This window comes from Temnothorax longispinosus, chromosome 9 (genome assembly GCF_030848805.1).
Source record: "Temnothorax longispinosus isolate EJ_2023e chromosome 9, Tlon_JGU_v1, whole genome shotgun sequence".
Classification (NCBI taxonomy): domain Eukaryota; kingdom Metazoa; phylum Arthropoda; class Insecta; order Hymenoptera; family Formicidae; genus Temnothorax; species Temnothorax longispinosus.
In genome coordinates this window covers 13,797,546-13,822,341 of record NC_092366.1, presented here as the reverse complement: position 1 = coordinate 13,822,341, position 24,796 = coordinate 13,797,546, and the positions used below count along the sequence as shown (strand labels likewise).

At 41.5% G+C, this 24,796-nt stretch overlaps 1 protein-coding gene and 1 long non-coding RNA gene across 2 annotated transcripts in view; both read right to left on the bottom strand.

The window, feature by feature from the left end:
• Window positions 1-10,813: 10,813 nt before the first annotated feature.
• The window catches only part of LOC139818863 (uncharacterized), a 37,966-nt gene continuing 23,983 nt past the window's right edge, over window positions 10,814-24,796 (bottom strand). The window contains exons 2-4 of the long non-coding RNA XR_011733542.1: window positions 11,800-12,079; window positions 11,260-11,436; window positions 10,814-11,007 (exon numbers count right to left, since the gene is read on the bottom strand). This is a non-coding gene — a long non-coding RNA (uncharacterized lncRNA). The remainder of the gene's footprint in view (window positions 11,008-11,259; window positions 11,437-11,799; window positions 12,080-24,796) is intronic.
• Window positions 17,354-24,486, bottom strand: LOC139818869 (uncharacterized). Its single transcript, XM_071787874.1, has 2 exons — window positions 17,950-24,486; window positions 17,354-17,714 (listed from the first exon to the last, which is right to left on the bottom strand). The coding sequence occupies exon 1, from the start codon at window positions 22,916-22,918 to the stop codon at window positions 21,155-21,157; it is 1,764 nt and encodes a 587-aa protein (XP_071643975.1). The 5' UTR covers window positions 22,919-24,486; the 3' UTR covers window positions 17,354-17,714; window positions 17,950-21,154.

Sequence of the window (24,796 nt, the reverse complement as noted above, 5' to 3'; positions counted from 1 at the left end):
AATGTTCCGACGGAGGTGCGGATTGCAATATCGCGGTGGCGTATGGAAGAACGCTGTGCACCAGATACGCGAGTTCTTGCGGCACTCGTGCTGGAAGGCGTGTCAGGAGACTCCAGGGCGCCAGAAGACGCACTGCCATTGTAGCCCCCAACTTCTGTGTGACGACAGTGGTCCTCCGTTGCTTTTCCACCACACCTCTCTCTCTCTCTCTCTCTCTCTCTCTCTCTCTCTCGCTCTTTCGTCGCTTACCTCCCGCTGCCGCCTTCCATGCTCCTGTCGCGCGCGTCTGTCCTCACGTACGTGTAAACCCCTGCCGGCCGAATATTGTCTGCCAGCGCGGTATTTCAGTTAGCTCGTGTGTGCGGTCCGAGGAGTCCACTCCGTTTTCGGACGTGCATCCGAGTGCAGTATACCACGGTATGCTCTATATATGCAGTTTGCCACCGAGGCGAGGCGTGTAAAGTGGATGTAGGGTAGAGTTCTAAACAGTAATTCTAACCTATAATTTTCAAGACAAGCCGTTTGAAACTTTCGAAACGCGCGTGGTATTTAATAAGCGCGGCATATACCTTGGATTAAGGGAAATACATGTAAATCATGCGCGCGCGAGAGCCAACCGGATTTAATCTATAAAGATGTGAAATCTCTATCGAGGTAGTTAGTGGCATACCGCCAGAAGGGTTATTGCCAAGTAACGAGCAAAGAAGGAAACGGGAAACTTTCTATTGCTAATAACTATATTTCAATTTGCAGCTTATTTAAAGAAGAGAGAATTTTGCTTGTTTTAAACTATTTCATCCACAACATTAAATTGAGACTAAGAAGAGTTTTTAAAAGATATTAATAATACACATATAATAATTGATTTTTTAACAGAAGTTTTTAATATGTTTGAATTTATCTAATTTATTGTTATATCTTATAAACTTGACGTTAATCCTAGAAAGCCACACTTTCTGTGAGTCTGTATTACACCCAGCTACTTTTAATTATTGATAACTCTTCGAAAAATATTTTTCTCTATTATTTATATTTTAAACATATTTTTTCTAAATTTAAACGTCAAAATGTCGGAAACGTCTGTGTCATCATAATTACGATTGACTTTTAAGGAAAAGTTATAATTTCGGAAGAAGCTCGCGCGCGCGAATAGAATTTTCTGAACTCTAAAAACTCTTCTACTTCAAAAAATTACAGTTTTCTTAACGCTGTATTGTATTATATAAAAGGAATAGTCATTTGTTAAAGATAAAGGATGTATAAGAGATGTAGCACATCCAAGACTGATTTTATTGGAATCCCACACATCTACTAAACAGCAGATAGAGCTGCTCAGCATGGGAAATCATAGAGGGAGAACAAAATTTCTTTTACCTTACATTTCTGACCCCTACCTTTCATCATATAGAAACGGCGGGTGTTTTAATATTAATACCACACTAGGCTTTCTTAGGATTAAATATTAATTTAAGGATTTAATACCAATACCACTAGTGTGGCTTTTTAAGATTAAATCGAAACGTAAATGATTAGTCGATACTTAAGAATTACGATTGACATCAGATGACATCGCATTCATAGCTATTGTCTTTCCCTATATATTTTAACCGCATTTAATATCACGCTACGTCACCCATGATTATTTCCACAACTTTCATAATCAGCGTGAGAATGTAGTTTGGTATTGAGACAAAGGGGTCGTAACGTCGTTCTCATTTCCCCTTCGAAACACTTTGTCGGCACGCAGCCCGCGTGTTGGCGAACAAGCGGGCTACGTAGCGACGCGGGGAAACGGAAAACGACCACTCCGGAAGCAACAGAGCACGGGTTCGTCGATGTGTTCGGGAACATCAGTGACTTTGCGAGAGAGGCGCTCGCTTCTCTTGTCTGCCTATCCCATAAAGTTACATCTCGCAAATTGCGTTTGTCAACAATGGCTAATTGCCGCCGAGAATGTTACTCGACTATGAAGTGGCTCATAATTATGCTGATGCATCCTATACGGAATTGAATTATTTCGCCAAACGCCCGCGCCGCAAGCGAGCGAAAAGGAGAGAAATCTTAATACACCTTTCCGCTTTTCCGAGGGGGTAACGGCGCGGCGCCGCGCGTCTCGCGCAAAACGAACGGTTGTATTTTTGCGGATCGTACTTCCGGGCGTGTCTGCGGTGAACGCAAACGGGATCGTGACTCACATTCGCCGTCGGCTCTATGCCGCGAGCGAACCGAGCACGCTAAACTGAACCCGCCTCGCTATGGCCGGCAGTCGAAGATTATTATGAATAAATTTGCGCTTTCGCGTGTGGTTCGAACGTCGCCTAAATTTCCGAAATTTGCGATTTTCCAAATAATATGTTAATAAGAATTTGAAATTCGCGTCGTGCTCAGAAGGCATAATTTACCGAGTCCGTAACTTCAGTTCTTAATACGTATGCTTCCTAGATTCTCATTCGTAGTATCTTAGAGATACTTCACTTTTCAAGCAAAGTTCTTTATTAGGACAAGATTGCTGCGTAGTGACATTATAGGAAGCATGATCTGCTTTTAACTCGTGTGATTTTTGTTTAATTAGAAATACTTTAATGCGATATTTACATATAACTCAGACTGATGACTAGAAATGATTCTGTAACTTCTTAGCTCATTTGCGCCGTCGAATGCACTTGGATTTGGGCGAGCTTCTTAAGAACGTGATGAGGGCATACGCGCATACGTTAACGCCGAAATGGCAGCAGTGATTCTAGGGAGCGACGCATCTCTCTCTCTCTCTCTCTCTCTCCCTTCCAGTATATACGCGATCTAATGGTTAAGTTAAGTGGCTGACGTAACAAGGTTACCGAGGAATGCGAGGACGGAGCTTTCAACGGAGCACCCGCCTGTGTATGGCGAGACTATCGCCGCCTCCTACGCTCTCCGTTCTCAACCCCCGCTTCGACGTTTCCGCAGCAGCGAAACGTCGAAGCCCCGGCAACCTCCTTCCCCGCAGACGTGCCTTTGTGGTACCGTGACCCGACCTACGATACGCCACCCGCACCCCTCGCCCCGCGCACACCCCCTCTCGGATATAGAACTATCCCATTCACCCGTACGTGCGTGTGATATGCGCGACTACGACATGGTTGCGCGCACGTACGGCTGATTCGTCTTGACATGCGTGCACTATCCCTCTACCGCGCGCGAGATTGCCGAGGCAACGTTGAATTACGCGCGATGCTGTGTATACTCGATCCTGTGCACATTCCTTTTCCTTCTGCCACCGGTGTGGAGAAATAATGCATGGACGGACGCGAACATGACGACACTGTATGTCTTCACACATTATCCTTACCTTCTCTTGATTATTTTTTTACGAGTCGGAGTCGGAAGTCTTTTCCAATGGTTGGGTTTCACAATCACAAGTTTTAAATGTTTAGTTTGTAGAACGATTAAGATGGATTTAAGAGCGATAAGTAAAACACCGGTTGTATCGCATGCGAATCAAGCAAATAATTAATAATGAGGTGGAAAATTTAATATCGCAAATATATAATATGTGACATTTAGATTCAGTTGCGATAAACAAGCTGTCCGCGAAAATAACCATACGCAATGACAGACACAATAACCATATTTATTTCATTTTCGTCCAAGCTTTTATTTTTTTTATAAATACAATTCCTGTCAAAAGTTATCGCGTTACGAAATTCCTACGTCTGAGAGTTATCACTCTGAAGAACAGCGATCGACGCAATTCTTCGGAATGTCTTTCCATCGATTATCTTTCTATTCAAGCACCTAACTTAAATGACGTGGCATAATACGAATAGATGTCATTTAATAGCGCGTAAAGCAGATTTCATCCGGCAACCTCTTATAATCAATTGAACGCTGAGTGGGTGAGCGACGTGCGACTCACAATTGAGTCCCATAATGCAAAATTTCTCGCCAACATTCCGGGCGAATTTACTAATCGTAAAGAAGAAGTTTGTGGTATGCCATACCTACGCTGACCCACGCTTTTTCCTCGGTGACTCAAAGCGTAGTGTATATGTATACTGCCTGCGGTGGGTAGAAACGAGTTAATTCCGCCAAATAACGTCTCAGCGCAGCACTCGAGACTCCATTCCGCTGAAATGGGACGAAAGCGCAACTGAATTTCGCGCAGCGCCGTGTGACGTGGTGTTTTAAAACAGATCGCCGGCTCTACGCGTATATACGTAGGAAATTCGTTTTAGAAATATGGCTGAATGGCTGTCAGTGGGTGTTTCGCAAACGAGAAGTCATTTAAGCGCTTATGAGCACTTGACGCTGATAGGGAAGTCAAATGCACTGTGCCTCCTCCCTCTTCAACCTACCGGCTCGCCCGCCACCCGCGCGTTGTCCTGTCCTTTGCTATTTCACCCCCTTTGTAGGCGTGAAATACTCGAGCAAATCACCGGTAATGCCCGCCAGCGATGTCAAACTTCTTCCGCTTTTTATTTCGCGAGCGCGCGTTCTACTTTCGCGGCACCACTTCAGAAAGACGAGTACTGTCCCGCTTTTTACTGTCCAATAATAATTGGAGTACACGCACACATGCACATACGTATAGGGATGTTTATCGCCCTTTGCGTCTGCCAATCGATACTTAACTCATCCGACGAAAAATAAGAAAGGAAATAAGGAGGAGAACGCTCTGGAGAATTACACCGATCGCGTGTGCAATTTCGTTTTCGCGACGATCACCTTTTGAGCGATCGACTAATGAAAAATATACAGCGCGACGCTCGCGAGCCCCGAAAATATTTACGCAAATTGTCGTTCGCAAACACATAAAATTACATGACACATCCGAGTATACCGCAACCGTTGCGCGGCAGCGCCAACTCCAGCGGCGACGTCGACGGCGGCGGCGGTGACGGCGGCGCGGAGCGGCGCGATCCCAAGCCGCAGTTTTGTTTATTTCATTTTGTTTGCCGTAGAAAGCCCAGTAGCGCTAGCTTCCAAATCCGATATCATTGTTAATATTGATCCGCGCCACTGAGCAAAACGGGAATACAGCGATACTGTGAGCAATGTCGGTACAATTATATGTGGATTTCTCGTATACACGGGCGACGTTTACCCCGATACTTGATGCGTATACTCTCGACACACGGTCATTAATCTCGGTAAGTAAATCTGTGAATGACCGGAATGACGCATGGCAATCCGAGAAATAGAACTATTATCAGTTGCAGAAGGTAGGGAGGCGATGGAGACGCGTATTAAGATTTATTCGGCCGAATTACAAACTGCGTGCAGCGCCGAGAATGGCAGTTAATAAATGGCGGTGGACGCGCGCGCCCATTGTAATTTATCTGCAGATAAATGTAAAAGATAAAGTGTCGCACGAACGTAGGAAAATATGAGTAGTGTAAAATTGAATGCGGTGGGGCGCGGAGTTACGAGAGCGATTTATGGCCTTGAATATTTCGGTTACTACGTGCGAAATATCAGTGCGGGATCGAGGGGGGGGGGGGAAACGTCCTAATTATGTTATTTTCATCTGGTACATGATACATGCCCGGTACATGAAATACCGGTAAATGGTAGGATATATGTATGTATAATTCCTGCGTCGAACCGCCGGTATGGCCAATTGGCATAAGTCCATACTAATTCTGTTCCATAATATAATTTCGCGAGATTTATTAATAATATTTGCACGAACCGAATCGGAATTTGCATTCCATGGACGCGGTCGCGTATCTTCGATGATAATTTAATAAGTGATATTTAATAATCAACCTGCGCGATTTTTCTCTCCGAAAACTTCTAATCCATCAGAGTTTCAAATGCATTCCCCCGATGCAGCGTCGCTTTTGCAACGAACGCGCTCTCGTCCGCGTTCTTTCGCGGTTAAACTATCGAGTGGCTTCGTTTTACGATTTACTCTACATATGAATCATCAGCGCGGTACCGGCCGTAACGATCTTTGCATACACAGCACCGGCCGGCCATATTGTCGATTGGATGGCGGAAACTCGTCACTCGAACGAGCAGAAAGAGGCCTCGATCGATCGATACGTGTGGGAGAACGGAAGAAATAGAAATTCACGGCCTCGCGGTTATAATAGGTGAACGACAGAGATGACGGTTGACACGTATTTCAGATATAGAAACGTCGGACGCGGAGTAATCGATCCTCCCAAATCCAAACTGCCATTCAGCGAATGATAAACAAAAGGGCGATCAAAGACTGGAAATCCGGTAAAAGAATTTCATTTAACGGCTTAACGGGTTCCGGCCGTTGTTCGGGCCGATAGGTTTATTCGTTCTTTCCTTCTCATGTTCTCTCTAATCCTCTCTCTCTCTCTTTTTTTTCTCTTTTCTTTTATGTCGAAAAATACTGTATGAATATAATGCGTTAGTACGCGCGCTGGAGTTTCATTGTTGGGCAAAAAGTGAAAAAAGGGGTGAGTTTAATCGTTTTCTTTGTGCTCCGATTGATTGTTTACGTGATGCCGAAAATAAAATCTCGAAAGCGTTTAATTGCTGCGTTATCAGTGCCTTAACAGGCACAGTTCATACCATGGATATATTTTTATTTGACGAAGAAAAGTCATCCCTGCCTCTTTTACGCTGATAATTTAGTCGCACAAATGAAAGTTATATTACTTTGTCAACAATGTCGTAATTTATATGTGATATTATAAAACTTTCGCGGAACCTGCATTTAGAAAGCGGAAGTTGTTTTTAGCTTTTCGTCAGCAGACATCAAGGATCGCAGATTTATTATGCGATTTGCTTCCCGTTTCTTTCTCCCCCTACTCCTCATCCACTCTTCTAATTCCAGCCGCGATGAATCCTTTTCCGGGAACTTATTAAAGTAACGTGGACAAAAGTGCGTTCATTAGTCTTTAATAAAAACGTAATCCACGTCGGTGGAACGTCATATGGAGGATTAAAACATTGCCGAGAAGCTTGACGGCAAGTGTTTGCGAATCGTCCGGCAGTTAATATCATAATCTCACTGTCTGCAGCATGAGAGTTCATAAAGCAGTACGAAATAAATACTTGGGCGCAGAATCGTACATCGTACAATCAGAAGATTGAAATAAACAGCAGATTCAGCTGATTATCATTTCCGTGAATATATACCGTCGACAATCGCTGGAACGTGATAACATGGAAGAATTATTAAAACGAACTCTGCAAAGAGAGAAAGAAAGAGCAGGCGAGTGGAAGGATGGGGTGCGAGAGGGGGAGGGAGATGAGAGGGGGTGAGAGAGTACGTGAAAATGAAGTAACTCGAATAGAAGTTCCCCGAGTGCATTAGGAAGCATAAGCTTCCCGATTTAAGGCCGGACGGATGTATTTTTAGTCGCGCGTCGAAGCTCGTTCGAGTTGATAACGGATCGTTATCAGCGAGTTAACGGGATTTCGCGCCGTGAATTCCGCGTTTCTCCGGTGCGCGCTCCGCCCGGCGGAATATAACCGGCAAAACTGGGCACGTCATAATAGGAATTCAGGAAATTGGGTTGTAATATCGGTGGATACGGCGCGGCGCGGTGGATACGCGAACATATTCCAACGATTGTGGGAGAGATCGGTGCGTTAGTTTAGTTCGTACAACGCGGGGCGCTCATTTATTCCATGAGAAACCGAGTCACGTACACCCTCGCGTTCGCTTTACTATCCGTCATTCAATCCGCACTGTCCGTTGCAGTTTGCACATTATGGACGATATTAGATATTCTCGTCGACTGATAATTAATATCCACTCGAAATCAGGTGTGTGTATGCGTGTGTGCGTGACTTACTTTTGTTCAATTAATACGTTTGTTCAATTGATACATTCGTTAAATTCATCGCGAGAGCGGTAATATGTGCGCGGTATATATATATTTTTTCAAAGTTAAATTAAATTACGAACCTTGAAAGTGCATTTTCTACTTTACGTGAATACGGGGTGGAGAAGTAATGCGAAATTATGATATGCGTTCGCATTGGCTTTCTCGAAAATCATTATCCGCGGCGCGCGGCGCGTGCTTGAAACGATTCCACGATCGCGGAAACGAAAAACGAATTTAATTATGAGACTTACGCGATTACGCTTCATAGAGAAAACTTTTACGTTGAATAATAGGCAATTTTTTTTTGTCAAGTTAATATTTCATTCTGGGCAACACTTTCGCTCGCAGCGTTTTACTGAGCTTCATTTATAAAAAAGAAAAAACTGGATGAAATCAGGCATTTCGTATTTTTCCAGCCATGAATGATTACCCCGGATGGATATTTTTTTACGATATTTCGCTAAAATTCATTTTTCATTTATTTTTAGTGAGTTTTATTCTCGTCTTCGTCGAATATTTTTGCGTTGTATAAGCTCGATTGTTCTTCGAACAATTCCATTTAATTCTGCCGTCGTATTCATTAGCGGACGCTATTACGGCGGCCGATGCCGAAGCTTATGTCCGCGAATGAGGAATCTGTATCGAAAGAAAAAAAATCGATGTGTCGCACCGTTAGTCGCAAATAAGCTATATAGGCGAAATCGATACGCATGACGGATCGCGGTATTAATGCGCTGAACTATATATGATAACCGTCAGAAAGCAGAAGAATTTACTCCGAAACTGCCGCACGTACAAGTAGGCCGGCATGAATAATGCAAAGCGATACGGGAGGAGGCGAGTTCTCTGTGTAGAAAATTGGAAAAACACAGTGCAACGATGGGAGAAAGTCAAGCCCACCTCTCTCTTACGTTACCCTTCTTGAGCGAGACCTCTAATTGCATCTCGTGGATTCAAGGGAGCAAAAACAGCATAACGATACTCGAGGATGCTCCTCATTTCGAGTACACCGGACTAGGCGCCGCCCTCTCTCTTGGCATGCAACCCTTAGTGACTAGCGATACCCGGGAGTTTCGCGGAGATTTTATTTCTCCACGTATACCTAGGCATTAGCAACCGATAAATTTCTAATTTATTCTAAAATACAAAACAAAATAACTGATATTTGTTCTATCTCTTTTTGAGTAAACCGCCTATGCAACGCAGGGTGCTTTTAACTTTGTATAAGAGGATACAGAAAAGGCTTTCTCGCAGTTTGTGAAGTTCGGGCTCAAGAGAGCGAAATGGTATAATATAACGACAGTCGACTTATCATTGCTCGCCCAAGAGCATCTCGACGCCAACATCCGGAAAATCATGTCGAAATTCAAAGTATTTCGCTAATTGCCCCACTTAGCCTTACTCCCACTTGAAGCATCCTAATTACTCTCTCAGAATATTTCGAGTCATCGCAAATCAAACTTGGATACATCGGAGAGCGAAGATTGCGTTTAAAAATTTTGCAAACTTTACAAAGCTGATAATATAATATAATATAATATAATATAATATAATAATTTTTTCAATTATATAAAAAGATTTCTGAGTTGCTTCCGCGTATTTTTTATTTAACTCAAGTATTATTTATGCAGTTCCATCACTCCTGCTTTAATATTTTTTTCGTTTATATACCTATTAAATTTCCTTTTTTTAGAAGACAATTAAATAGAAAATCTCAAATTAGAGAGATTGTTATTACTGAATGTCCAAATGAATTGTCATTACTGGATAAAAAAGCGAAAAAAGTAGAATTGAATAATAAGAATTTTAAATTGATTTTCTGAATTGATTTCATTCGTTACTGTTAACCGCATCTTGGGCTTTTATTAGCTCGTTATCATCATTGCGAATTATCGAAACATCTCAGAGTCTTTACCATTTTCGTTAAATATTATTTGTTAAACAGATGCACACACGATATCTATTCAGCTTGTCTGTTTTATTATACGAATATAAATTATTATTCTAATGCTCGTCCCATTAGTACTTGGTGCGTTCAGCAAGGCAGATAACGAATGCTCGGATCAAAATGGTTACGGAATAAAACTGACTGGTGCGCCGCGATTGTTCCGCTTTAAGTATCGCTTCGCATTAGCTACGACGAAGAAGCGAGCAATTTAAGTTATGGCCTGGCTCGACTGAGACTGCTCTCTTATCGCATTAACGTAGGAACTCCGTAAAATGCAGAAGAGCGGAGGGAGAGAGAGAGAGAGAGAGAGAGAGAGAGAGAGAGAGAGAGAGAGAGAGAGAGAGAGAGAAAGAGAGTACTCTATACAACCGCGTCTAACGTCACTGTGTTCATTACAAGGAAGGATCTTACCAAACTCACCATTTACATTATGCTGTCGCATGCAACACTTGCCACAGATGGCTGGATACCTCGGGATTGCTCTCCCTTGGATTGGACCAGCTTTCGTTTGTTTTATAATTAAATAACTGTTGTAAACTTGAACTGAGACACGCAAGTGCGGGATATACTGAAATAAAGTTTAATTGTTTAAATAAAAAAATTAATAAAAAATATAGAAGTAAATAATCAAATTGCGCGCATTACGTTACTAATTCGCGGAATAAAATGTCTATTTAAAATATCGTAGCAAGCACGTATATCGATCTCGCCGCTATACTCGCAAACCCCTACCGGATTGGAGCTTAGAAGCAATATTTCTTTTGCGGCACTCTATGCCAGTGCAAATAACTTGCTAATAAGAAAAGTCATTTTCCATTAACACGATTTATGAACCCAAGATGCAGACTGCCACGTTACCATTTGATTAGAGATTTAATTGAAATATCGCTTTTCACGGCAGAAAATGTTTTCCAGATTGAGTTTGCTCCAGGGGGTGTTTTTGCCTCTGATTGTTTTACGTGATCGCTTACGCGGGGGAATCCCAACAGTATTATAAGAATTAAAAAACAGATTGCAGGTATATCGTGCATTTGAAGGGAAAAAATGGTAAATTGAATAAGTAGAAATATACAATAATAAATACATTTTATTTATATAATGTACAGATATAAATGTATATGAAAAAGTTTTACAACACATATTAGTTTCCAATTTTTACTGGAAATGAATAAAATATCTGAAATAGCGGGACAAAGTCTGTTTTTAGAATCATCATCTTTAGTAGTTAAAACTTCGATACCATCCAGGTTATTAACGGCCAAACTGAAAAATGATAAAAATATTTTAACGATCTATCTTTAACGATAAATTTAATAATTACGTAATATATACATAAATTTGTTTATAATAAGTAAATTTATCTCTGATTGGATGAAAATAGTAAAAGTCAGTTGTGTCCTTTATTATCGTAAACAGAAATACCTAAATATAAAACTTGCGATTTTTATTATACGTACGAAAAATCAAATATTCCGCGTATCCGCAAATGACGTAGATATTGATTAGTATACTTACATTTGGCAACGGTACTGGCACTGGCCAAGATTGTCGAGGATTAAATGGGCCATAGCCAGGGCCGCTTGGTAAGCGAGGTCTGTGTTTCGGGAGTGCATGGGTATCGGCAAACAGCGCGCAGATTGCAACTAACAGCATTACGATGTATATTGCGAACCTCATGTTGAATATATTGTTCTGATGAAGAAACAAAACATCGTTACACAGGAAGGGAAAAATATAATTCAATATTATGAATTTTTCGATAACTTTTGCATACTTGTGAAATAAAAATATCTTGTTTTTTTTCTATGTAATTATTTAGGATGCCGCAGCATTGGAGATTAAAACAAATTAAATATTAAATTAATATAATAAAAGCGTTTCAGAATGTAAAAATTGTTCCACGATATTATCAAGCCAACATGTAATTCATTACGTAATTGTTATTATATATACGAGCACAATTATAGAATTAATGCCATCAAATATTATAATTAAAAACACGGAATTACATAAGTTGAATATTAAATCGCGAGTATAAAGATTATTTTACTGCACCTCAGTCTGACTGCAACGGAACTCGAATTGTGCTGTCTACGTCTTACGCATCGTTTATATATCGTTATCGTTTGATGTGTAAGCCGCGAAAAACAGTGCAAGATCCAAGTTGCGGAGAAACCCCCTCGGGCTTCGCATTATCACGACTGTCATCACAGCAGTGACACGCGGTGACGTCGCACTCTCTGTTGATGATATGACACGGTTTTACCCGTGTCACGTACCAGCCCAGACGTATGCGCTTCTTGTAGGATATATTTAGGGACTTCCCGAAAGAAATCTGTGAATCCCACTTCTTTTTTTTACTACGTCTTGCACATAGTCTATAGACTATAGTATACTGACGTAATTACAATATTTTCATAAAAGCGCTTTTACATACAAACATTAATACTATACAGTATCACGAAACCACATTGTAAATCTAAGTGTGTTATTTCTACACGCATAAACGTCTAAAAATGACACATTTGACTTTAAAATCGTCTGGATGATAAACGGAATAAATTTTTTTTAGTAAACTGTTAATAATTAAAATGCCGAGCGATTTTTTGAAGGAAAACATATATTCCTATTTATATGTCAAAAGTGGCATAATCTCTGTTTCACAACAGGCTGCAGTAGAAAGAGAATGAAATTACAAAGAGAATTATAATTGAGCCAGCAGGGCAAAAATAAAAATTATTATGCCATTGAAGCAAAGAACAGTTTATGCGACGCGACGGTACAAATAATCAAGGGGAGAAAATAAAGTTATTTTCCGAGATTCACACGAAGGAAGCTGTAAAAAAACCGCAACAAAAGAAGCGTATTCATGTGTGTATGTAATAATAAAATTTTTAAATAAATATTTCTACAATATCTGAAATATGCAAATCTAGGGGCAGATATATATCAGCTAATATTAAACATCGTATTTTCATACGCTATCATATTACTTATCAGTAAAATTGATACACTTTACATGAACTCGCATCCACCAGGCTGAAAATTAAGCATACGGCTCTCGTTCATGAGCCATAGATAAATACTTATCGCTAGACGCGCGGCGTGATATGAAAATAACTTGGAACTGCGGGAAGATTACCTGTTTTCAGAAGCACGTACAACTCGCGTAAAATTATGGGAATATCTATCTTGTAAGAATACATTTTTCAGTTGCGAAGGGGGGAGCTCCGCGCCGCGACCGGAGGATATCGACGCGGCTGGGTATACAGAACAGGAACTTTTACTCGGGCATGAAATATAAGGGCGGCTGGAGTTTGAGGTCGTTTACTCGTTGATACGAGAAAGCTGGATAGTATCTCGCGAGGAAACCGAGAGATATCTCCTAAACCTTAGTCCCCGGTCTAAAATCCGACACGTTTCTACTGTATCTCGCTCCCCTAAGCGCAACGCTGAGAAGAAGCGAATAAATATATTAGGATTGAACGAACTATAAACGAGAGCAACTTTATTGAGCGATATATATGTGTGTAACTACAGAGACACTGATAGCTACACGTGTTACGGTTATGACTAAGAGAGTATGACGCAATGAAAAACAGGAAATTGAAAATTATTTCAATGCGTATATAGAATTATTCTATCTTCGTCAACTGGAATATATTTGATCATGTTACTAATTATATGCAAAATAATTTATTATTTGTTGAATAAGTGTGGCGTAACGAACCAATATTTACAAAATATATAAAATAATTTATCTTTCCATTTTACCAATTCGATAATATTCCCTCTATACCTCTGCGATCATAAATCTGCAAACAGATTTATGATACGTTACAAACTCGATTATTGCAAAATGGGAGTTACGTTGCAAACATTCGCGTTTCGTTTGTTACAAAAATACTCTTACAACGGCTCACTGGATAAATGATAAGAGCATATTACGTCAAGTCGCTATTATGCGTAAAGATCGCGTTTGGTGTTTTCGCCGTGATCGTATTATGACATCATAACGATAACGTAAATCAGCTAGTCGGGCATAACGATCAATAATTATCTTTCACTAAGTTGGCGGCCATAAGGAGCGACGTTTTATAGAGTTCCGTTGGATTGTGGGGTTATTACCTATACCGAACAACTATCCTGGGGAAATATTTTATGGAGCAGTTCAGTGGTAATGAAGGTGTTTACATGCGGGCAAGAAGGCGTCTCGCCGGGCGGTAGGTAATTAGGACACCCTCGTCTACCTACGCGATAGGCATTGCCAGAGGTAAATGCAACCGGGTGCACATGGAGCCGGGCGGTCGCGGCGGCGCACTCGTTATTTCGAGGCTTCCGCTCGTATAATGTATTAGCGTAATTAGCGTTATCAGATCCACGGACAACGAGGAGTCACTCGTTTATAGGATTGCTTGCAAAAACCGATGCGTGACCGATTCGAATCCCGCGCGGAAAAGTCGAACGTAACGAAATTACATTTGGGAAATTCATTGTGATAGCGGTAAAGAGAACGCTTTAAAGTATCTCGCGCAGTTGTATTTCTCATTTGGAGGAAGAAAAATTAAAGTAACAAACGCATTTACGTTTATCTTTACAATGCGCATTATATAAAACATTGTAATAATAATTAAATATACAATAATATAAGCTCATTAAATTTCAATAAATTTCTTTGCTTTTGATTGCTACATAGTTTATATAATAGAAAACAGGGTACAAAATGACAATGTTTAAATAATACTTAAATTTTTATTTGTCTTTTTATTACAAAATATTTATACATCGCTTTATATCAGATACTGGCTAGTTAATTGCATGGCCAGTAATCATCTTACAGAAACAAACGAACGGTTGGTATCAGTAGGCATCATTTTCGAGTAGGTACACGTCAATGCAAATAGATTTCAATAAAAGTTATTTAGTTACATTATTTGTGAGGATTTCCTAATAAGGAAATCTAATCTTCGGGTTATAAGGTCCCTGACCAGGGAAAGTCGGGAAAGGTTTCCAGCCACCTGGAGGCTGTCTCCTGACCGGAGGTACATACCCAAGGATCGCCATCACTGCCAAAAGCAGGGCGAAAATAAACAAGTAAAATTTCATATTGCGCTCTATATATTTCTGAAAGCAAAACATATACATATACATATACATATACATATACATATACATATACATATATACATAAATTTAAATATTGAGTTAGGTAGCACATTAGCACGACAGCATTGACGGCGTAATATATTTGAAACTGCTTTCAAGACATTCTAGTAAAACATATTAAAAGCACAAAAATATTTTACGTTGACTCAAAATTAATTTATAATGAACAAAAAAATTATAACAAGAAATTATATTATTGAAAAAAGAGAAAATTATAACATATATTCTCTTACTTATTTTACTTATAAAATAAGTAAAAACATGTAAATAATATACCTTTTTTTTAACTTGGGTTTTCTCGTGAATATATTCACGGATGTGATCAACTGATGTCTTCTCACGCTTGAAAATTAGAGAAGTATGACAGTATCATTTCCAAATGTCATTATATACACTTACCAGCATATACATATATACGCTTTCTCATTATGCACGCGCTTTATTTCGTTGACGGGAAGTACCGAATCTTATCTCACTCGTAACTGCAGTCAGCGATGTTCTTTTCATACTTATCAAGCGAGAGTGTGTGTGTACACGAGAGAAAAACACATTTCTCTCTCCGTATTTCACGACGTTTTCCCGAGTGTATGAGAGAATGTCTCGCGCGCGGAGGTAGAAATTCAAAGAAACTGGAATTACCGAAACGTGCGCGTGTGGGACGCGGGAACCCCTCGTTTAAACTTCTAATTTTTGTCCTGGTTCTCTCTATCATTGTATATGTTTTCGTGGAAAGCAAATAACGTCAGGCGAACAGCAATAAGCAGATTTACGATGCGTTTGCCTCTCATAAATTTCCGCACCCATTACCATTTATTATCAATTTCGTATTACCTTATATTTTATTTATCGCGTAATTCAGATTTATTCTCGAATTTTTACTATATAAATATACAGAAATTTCTAAAAAAAAATCCCGGTGAAATGAGAGATCAAGGATTAAATTTTTGGTGCGCAAAATTTATTTATACGCTGCGTTCGTGTACATACACACAGTATCAGCGCGTAATTTCGCAAGGGAACCTCGCCCTTTATTTGATTCTCTTAGCGATCGGCAGATCGAACCTCGTCTCTCTCTTTCTCTCTCTCTCTCTCTCTCTCTCTCTCTCTCTCTGAGAATCTGCAGCGCCTTACCGCTACTCCCATAACCACCCTCGTTCCTGCAACCAACCCCCCTTTCCACCTGCACGATTGAACGTGAGCCCAACATCAGAATAAAACTACGACGAATTCTACCTCCATCACGTTAACGTTCCTCCTCCGTCTTCTATCGTAGAGACCATTTATTTCGATCGTAACCAATGTCGTTTCGCAGTTCACTTCAAAGTGGAACGGCCTGCCTCTATCGCCATGGTAAAACGCGACGTCATTGACGTTACAAGATGATTCATACTAAACCAGTGGCTTATTTCTTTGGCCGGAGGAACATTTACTATTAAGGCTGACATATTACATTAGACAAGAGCACAGCGTTAAGTTAATGGTCCAGTTGCATTAATATTCGAAATCTTGATCGAACAATCTTAAGCTATTAACATTCCGCAGAAATTGTGCAAAAATTAAATTAAATTTTACAAAAATTAAACGTTTATCGATTAAAATAATTTTTGTTGAGATTGATAAACTCCATATTGACCTCTCGCAATCATAAAAACAATTCTCTTCAGCTAATCGTTTTGTTTTTAGGTGAAGAAATGAGAATGTTTTATTTATAATAACAGCGGTACGTTAAAGTAGCTAATGCTAATGTATGAAATAAAATGCAAAATCGAAGCAAGCACAGAAATGGACCACGGAAATCTGTACGAGATATGCTACGGTCTGCTTTTGAAAGGCACTGAGTTATCATTGAAAGGTCTCTCTCTCTCTCGTGCGCGCGCGCGCGGGCACGCTAGTCCTTCAGAGCTTACAAAAATCACCTCCGGTAGTAAATATTCATGTCGCACAAGGCGTTGCTTTGACTCCGTATGACAAGGCATTTACCCAGTTTCGAAAGTGAGTCGCTTTATCTTCGAGCATATTTTTATGACAGATCCTAAGCGTACGGATTTACGAGCAGATACAGAACTTACTGCTAGACACATCTCTCTGACTTCACAACCGTTGAGACAATATCCATAAATTATCATATCCTTTTTTTATTAAAAAGAAAATCTATCGGTTACTTCAATAGTCATTGATTAACGATTCGTGATATCATGTCCGACTATCCGCTTGAACTGACACACACGTATCTTACATGTACATGAATTTATTATGTACCGTTGAGGGAAACGCGCTACTCATTACAACACGATTTATATCGACCGCTTATTACAAATTCTGCATTATAACGGATATCATTTCGACACTTTTACTGCGATATTATCTCATTATATTGCAACATCTCTTGCTTTTAATAACACGTATTCAAAAGTAGGGTAGTGGAATAAAAAAAATCGTGGAGTTTATTTCAAACGAGTTTACTCAAAACTCATTAAGTTGTTATATAACATTATAAAATTACGTAGCGTACGATGATACTACTGATGCGTAATACGCATAATATAAAGTTTCTTGTTAACGTTAATTGCTTTACACGTTGAAATATTTACGTCACGTGCGAGGGAGATTATCGTAGCTTGCATAGTGTTTAAGATGGCGGCAGTCGGTGCATTAGAGCTAGTTTGCGCAGGTGAATCTGCGTATTGTTTTTCTTCTTTTGCTTCCGTAGTCTGTTTAACGGTATTGTGAACGCCTCCGCCGTCACTATTACCAGCAGTAATAGACTGATGATGTACAAGCCCAATCTCATGTTGGATGCAGTTCTGAAAAAAAAAATACATATTTTTTTTATAAAGCAACGTCAGTATCTAACTTATACGTAAATTATGAAAATGTCAATTTTTTTTTTTTTTACTACAGTTGCCCGCAGCTTATTACAATTGTAAAATTGGAAAATATTGTCTTATAATTGAAATTCGAAACGTCATCTATTTTCAAGAAGAAAAGACAAGTTTTTGATACGACAGTCAATAAGATTGATTGATATAATTGACTTACAGATTTCCCACGTATAATCAAATAATGCCGTGCCACTCTATCGTCCGGGCAAATCTTGCGAACCGCCGAGTTTAATCAACGAACTTTGAGATAATGTTATTTCAGGACCAGGATTGATGTTTCATGGGTGGCCAGAGCTTGACTGGGCCAACACTTGACAGCTTCCCAAGCCTATACCATTCAATCTCGCGGTTGTGCCCCTGCCCCTGGGTACTACGCAACGTGACGAATGCATATTTATTTCGCATAAAAGTCCCCTCGTCTCCAACAGGCGTTTTATTCGCTAACAAGCGAATGTGCTCGTCCAATTTAGTCAATTCGGTTCCCGCGTGCACTCTTACGCACGTAAGAACGGATTACACTTACATTGATACGAATTATATCCGGTGATTTAGTTATAAAAGAATGAAAAAGAATAAAGAAGCACGCGTTGATCACGGGCATATTATCTATTATACATACTATGCGCTGCGTTATGGGATAACATCTAATACTATACTTATTTTTTTCGCATAAAATCAAATCGGTATCAAATTGCATGAATTTCTAATCAGAGCGGAAATCACGAACGCTCATAATATTATCTGTCAATATTTGACGTCGTGGCGCCGAATAGTTGCGGTAGGCTGATACAACAGTCGAATTGTGATGGTATAACGCGCGCATCCATACGTTCTGCGGATTTGTAATCGCGGATCAAACAAATATGAGTGCACTTTGGACATGACACGTCATATCGCGTTTCTAACACACCACGCACAATATATGTATAGGTATATATATTATTATTATTAATTATTACTTATTTCGTGACAAGGTTTGTATCGACTGATGAGATATATTGTAAACGTGTGTGTGTATTATATATGTGTACATGTGTGTGTGTATATAAGGTGTTCCAGGACAGCTGAATAAAACTTCAGGGTCTTCACTCAAAAAAATGTTTTGCTAATGTAGGTAGATTTCTGGTATCACAACAAAAATTTACCGCTATTTTTTGTGTCTGCTAAAATATATCCACATACAGAATTTACAGCAGTAATATTCTAGTAATATTTTTTAGAAAATTTAGGTGTCATTGCACCAAATATTAATCACTATATTGGATGAATATGAGTTTCGATACTACACAGCTAGAATAATCTTTGTGAGAAATATAGCTGCCAATTTTAACTGTAGCATGGAGATAATGTAACAACATATTCTAGATGTCACAACTAACTTATTTTTAAACAGTGAGAAAATTTTATTGACTATAAATGGCAATCTTCTTAATAAGTCACGACGCCGCGACGTTTCGACTCTAATTCGAGTCCTTTTCATGTGTATAATGTTCTAACAAAGACTTTGGCTAGTCACGACAGTGTGCCTACACGTCAGATCTAAAGACTATAAAGAAACAGAACGGAATTTGTTTAAGCTACAAATAAATATTGTACATGAATTAATAGATTAAAAAGAAAAGAAAAATTAATAACTTACAAGCTTTGTACGTTATGCGGTGATAAAACATGGTCAATTATTAAACTGTAAAATCGATTGTGTCAAGGAAGCACGTCTGCACGCCTCAGTCACAAGCAACACAATGAGCAATATCTAATAAACAATAATAGTTTATGACAAATTGAGGTTGGTTAGGTAGCCCTTATTATTTTGTCATATATATGGCTGTCAGGTTCTCTGTGTATTTTTGAAGGTTGATCGTATGATTGTGTTTTTTAATTAAAAACATCTCGGCGATTTCTCTCTTTTTAATGTGTTTTTCTTTGTGTAAAATGTTTGTACCAGACTAATTGAAATCATGATTTAATTGAAGCCGATGTTTGCTTATCACGGAGTGATTGCTGGCATGCTTCCTTACGTCGGATTTATATTCCTTAATTCGAGTTTCGAGATGTCTTTTCGTTTGTCCTTTACCTATACGCCGCGTCGTCGCAGTCTAAACAGTCAATTTTATAAACTAATTCCGTCTGTTTCATGTCATCCAGTCTGTTCTTTTCCCTTCTAATAACATTATTGAGCTTCTTAGGTACAGTATAGGGGAGACCGGGGCTATTCGTGACACTGCTGAAATTTTGTCGCGGGCCTAACTTTAAAATGCTTGCTGTTAGAAACCTGTAATATCAATCACAGATGTTTCTTAGTGTCCTCTAGGTACCAACGGAATGGCATTTGCGTGTCAACCATTTTTCTTTCTCAGTGACAGAAAGTTTGATTTCAAGTGTTCAAAGTAAATTTTTTCAAATCCCAAAAATTTGTTTTTTTGCCGAATAAAATAATAAGAGATCCGAAACGGTAAGTTGTATTCGGTCACTCAACTTCACTAAGCATAATGCATGGGTAGATTTTATGGTATTCTTTCTTATCTGTAAGTAACGGATCATGAATAAGGAAAAATCACGCCGGGGCATTTCGTGACACGAGCAATCGGGGCAACCAAAAACGCCACGAATAAGCGTTCAAAGGAAAAACCAATTCGCAGGGGCCGTGGACGCCTTCGAGAAGTGGTTTTCCGTAATCGAATGTGAGCAATGAAGGCAATTAATGGAACAGGCGTTACATTTTTCCTCATAATTTTTTATACATATAATATGTAAATTCTGACAAATAAAGGCTTTTTCAAAGTATAAAGTAGATAAAAATTGCAAAAACGAAAGAAATCTATATAGTTTGTTCAATCAGAGAAAGTGTTACGCATTATCCCGTGGTTTGTCACGAATTATCCCGGCTTCGTGGCAATTCGTGACACATGACACAGCGATACATTTCTTGATATATTTCGAGACTCGTGAGAGAAAAACCTACATATTTTTTTCTTTTAAACTAGAGAGATGGACAATTACATCGCACTAATAAAAATTTTTTAAACATTTATTACGACGCGAGAAAAAAATTTGAAACAAAAATGTGTCACGAATAGCCCCGGTCTCCCCTACACGACATCAAACACGACGGTCTGGAGACGCCCGACGCCGCGATCGCGCTTCGGCTTCGCTCGGCTTGTGCCGCGGATCGCAAGTTCGTTAGGACGATCCTCTAACAATACAATGTTTAAAGAAAAGAAGGTGGGCACACCGTGCCCGTTCCTCGCCTGGCGGATGGTCGGCCGGGTGGCGTCGGCTTGTCGTTCAGCCGGAACGATGCGTATTTTCCGAGGCGCATTGTTACATCACCCCTCCCCTATAAAAGGCGCGAATTCGACGCTTTACGTTTGCTTTTTGATTTCTCGTATGCTCCGTACGGTGCCCGTCCGATTAAATCGGATGTGCCACCGTTTTCCTCTTGACCGCATCTTATATTGCCGGGAGACGTGCGCGTGGAAATGAGGGACCAATATAACGTGCCCGGGTTCTACCTCCACCGGAATTGGTGGAGGTGGCTCGGGTCCTACGGCCCTCAGCGGTTGAGTGTTGACCGGTGCTGGCTGCGGCGGCGGTGGCGTCGGAGCTGGTTCTCGCGGTGGTGTTGGCGGGCTGATAGCCGGTCCGGTCGATGCCTTCCGGCGGACGTTTTCTTTCACGCGAATGTGGTGGGGGGTTTTGTTGGCCGGTCCAGTCACTCGGTCGAAGCACGGGAGTTCCTCTGCGAGGAATTCCCGGAGCCTTTCTTCTTCGGTCGGGGTCCGGGGCACTATGCCTTCGGTCGTTGTGGTGGCGGGTGTCCGATCGCGGGAGTTCGGCGTCTTTGGCGCCGGTATCGCCTGGCCTAGCTTCGCCCAGAAATCTACTCCGAGTAGTAGCGCGCTTTTTAGGTTTGGCATAATCGAGAAGGCGTGCCATATGGTTCGGCTGGCCGTGCGGATCGGTAATCGGATGCGGTCGGGCAGCATTATGTATTGCCCATTGGCTAGCTGTACTTCTTCTCCCGGGGTTACGGGGAAGCCGAGGGTCTGCGCGAGCTGGGCGGTGTGCTCGTTGACGAACGAGATTTCCGATCCGGTATCTAGGAGAGCTTCTAGCGGGCGGTCGCAGATACTAGTTTTTAGGTGCGGCCGGGGCGTGAATTTTACGGGGAGGACTGGCCACTCGGCCGGAGTTTCCGCGGTCCCGGTTTCGTTTCCCGGCGGCGGGTGGCAATCCTTTGTCAGGACGCCGTCCTTGCCGCATCGTGAGCAAAATTTCTGGGCGGGGCGTCGACAGTCGAAGCGCGTGTGCCCCCGTTGCTTGCAACGCCAGCAACACTCGCCTCGATTATAAACGTCGGCGGTTTTCGCGGTGGTCCGTTTCTTTTGGTTTTGTTGCAATCGTTCGAAGTCGCCCGCTCGTTGTTGCAGATCCCGGGGGCTGCGTACATTGCTTCGCCAAATACGGTTCTGATAATCAGGGTGCAGGTTCTCGTAACGCTGCTCGACCTGTTCTTCGGTCGAGTAGTTCCCTGCCCTCCGCATGAGTGCGGGCATCTGCGTTGCGTATTTTATGTACGGCTCCTTCTCCTTTTGCATTTGGTCGCGAATCTCGTTTATTAACTGCAACCGATATCGTCGCGGCAGAAACGTATCTTTGAAGTCGGCTATGAATTCCGCCCAGCTATTCCAATTGTCGCGATTGTTTCGGCACCACAGTAGTGCGTCCCCCCGAAATAATTCGGGCAGTTCGCGTAGCCAGTGCGCGTCGGAAAACTCGTAGGCGGCCCGCAGTTCGTCTATACGTTCCAAAAACGACCACGGGTCCTTCCCTTCGAAATGTAATCCCCATTTTCCCATTTGGTTCATAATCTGCGTAGATGTGTCACTCGGGGGGTTGGCGGGTATTATCGTCATCGATGATGCTGGAATCTCTGACGGTGGTATAGTTAGGTTCGGGTGGCAGGAGGCGGGTGTCGCGGTTGCTTCGAACATTTCGGGATTTTCGTCGATGAATTTATTCAATCGCCGTCGGAGATCGTCGATGCTGCCCTCGGTGTTTAGCCCGAGCATTTGTAACTTGTTTAATAGATCGCTCTTACTAAGCCGGTAATAATATTCCTCCATTTTGCCGTGTTCCTGGGTCTGTTCCTTAAGGCCGGTTTTCACACGCAATGATTAGTGGCGCCAACTGACTGGCATTCATTGGCGCCAGAACCGACTAGCAAACTCACAAGTATTTACACAGTGATTGGCGTATACTATGGAAAATATTTAACATTTATTAAACACACAGTAAATGACAACAACCATATAACCTCAAATTTTGAGGTTATATGCTTTGGCCAATAACCGCCAGTAAACGCCACATTACTAGCGCCAGTTTGCATCAAGTGTTTACACTTGCATTTTTACTGGCATTAGTCGACTGGCGCGGCCTGGCGCCACCAATCATTGCGTGTGAAAAACCGGCCTTTACGATCAGGGTCCCTGTTCGGGCGCCATAAAACTTATCTGTCTTCGAAGCGCAGATTCAGCTCGCGGCGGGTCTGGGTTCGGAGAAGGCGCGGAAGAACAGATGCAGGTTTAAGAATGGCAAAACGAAGGCTTATTATAAAGTAAAATTACGTTTATTACACAATAATCCGATGGTCCTTAAGAGAGTCATAGTTACTCGCGCCGTTTACCCGCGCTTGAATTTCTTCACGTTGACATTCGGAGCACTGGGCAGAAATCACATTGCGTAAACACCCGCGAGGGCCATCGCAATCGATTAGCGCGATGCGTACGGGGCGGAGACGGTTTTTCGGGGTTCGCAGGTCGAATCGCGTGACAACTGATTGGCTCGGGCGGAGCCGGTTTTCCCGATGCCGCGGATCGAAGCGCGTAACAATGGTGCGAAACGCGGACGTGGAGTTGAGATCGCGCGAGATCTCGTTCGGATGGATGGAGTGCGGAATCTGCCGAGACGCACTCGACGGAGGTAGAGGACGGAGTCTCTACCCCGGCTGTAGGCTGGAACGAAGGAATAAATTCGGATCGAGCCGGCTACCGAGAAACACTCGGTGGAGACAGAGAGCGGATTCTCTACCCCGGCGGTGAGCTTGTTCAAAGGGCTCGATCGACAATGAGGAATCTGCCGAGACGCACTCGGCGGAGACAGAGAACGAATCCTCTACCCCGGCTTGGTAGCTGTGGAGATGTGTCGGGAATTAGTTGGTCGTCGAGACGCACTCGACGGAGACAGAGAAGCGGGATTTCTTTACCCCGGCTGATAGCTATAGGCTCAGGATTCAGCGGAGATGATAGGTATGAGCTGGTACTGAATCACGGCGGAATCTAATAATTATTAACAATCCGCGGGTTTATGTACCCCGCGGATCGGCGACGCTGGTAGTGGGGGATGATGCCGGCGCACGCGAGCGTCGGGTTTTTACGACGTGGTCCGGAGACGCTCGACGCCGCAATCGCGCTCGGCGGTGTGCGGGCGACGTCGGCTTCGCTCGGCTTGTGAGCCGGTGCCCCAGATCGCAAGTTCGTTAGGACGATCCAAACAACACAATAATGTTTAAAAAAAAGAGGGTGGACACACCGTGCCCGTTCCTCGCCCGGCGGATGGTCGGCCGGGCGGCATCCTTATCGTTCAGTCGGAACGATGCGTATTTTCCGGGGCGCATCGTTACAAACTTAAAAGTTATAAGTTGTCTCCTGACATCACGAATGAGGCCCGTAGTTCCATCTCCAATTCGGTATATAATTTCTTAACTAAAAATAAACACATGGATTATATGAGTAGATATATTTCTAGTAAATTTGACAAATGAAGAAAGTTCTTGCACAACAATAAAGGTATTTTCCGAATTTTACCAACGCTGATAAAGGACAAGTTACGGTAGTAATGAATAAAAATACATACATAAATCAGATGAAAGAGTTACTTAATGATCCAACCACTTACAAAAAATTGAAAAAAGACCCTATCTCAAGTATAACAACTAAACAGCA

Bases quoted from the DNA above. Each gene is read 5' to 3' on its own strand.
- LOC139818869 (XM_071787874.1), bottom strand. From the start codon at position 22,918: ATGGAGGAATATTATTACCGGCTTAGTAAGAGCGATCTATTAAACAAG.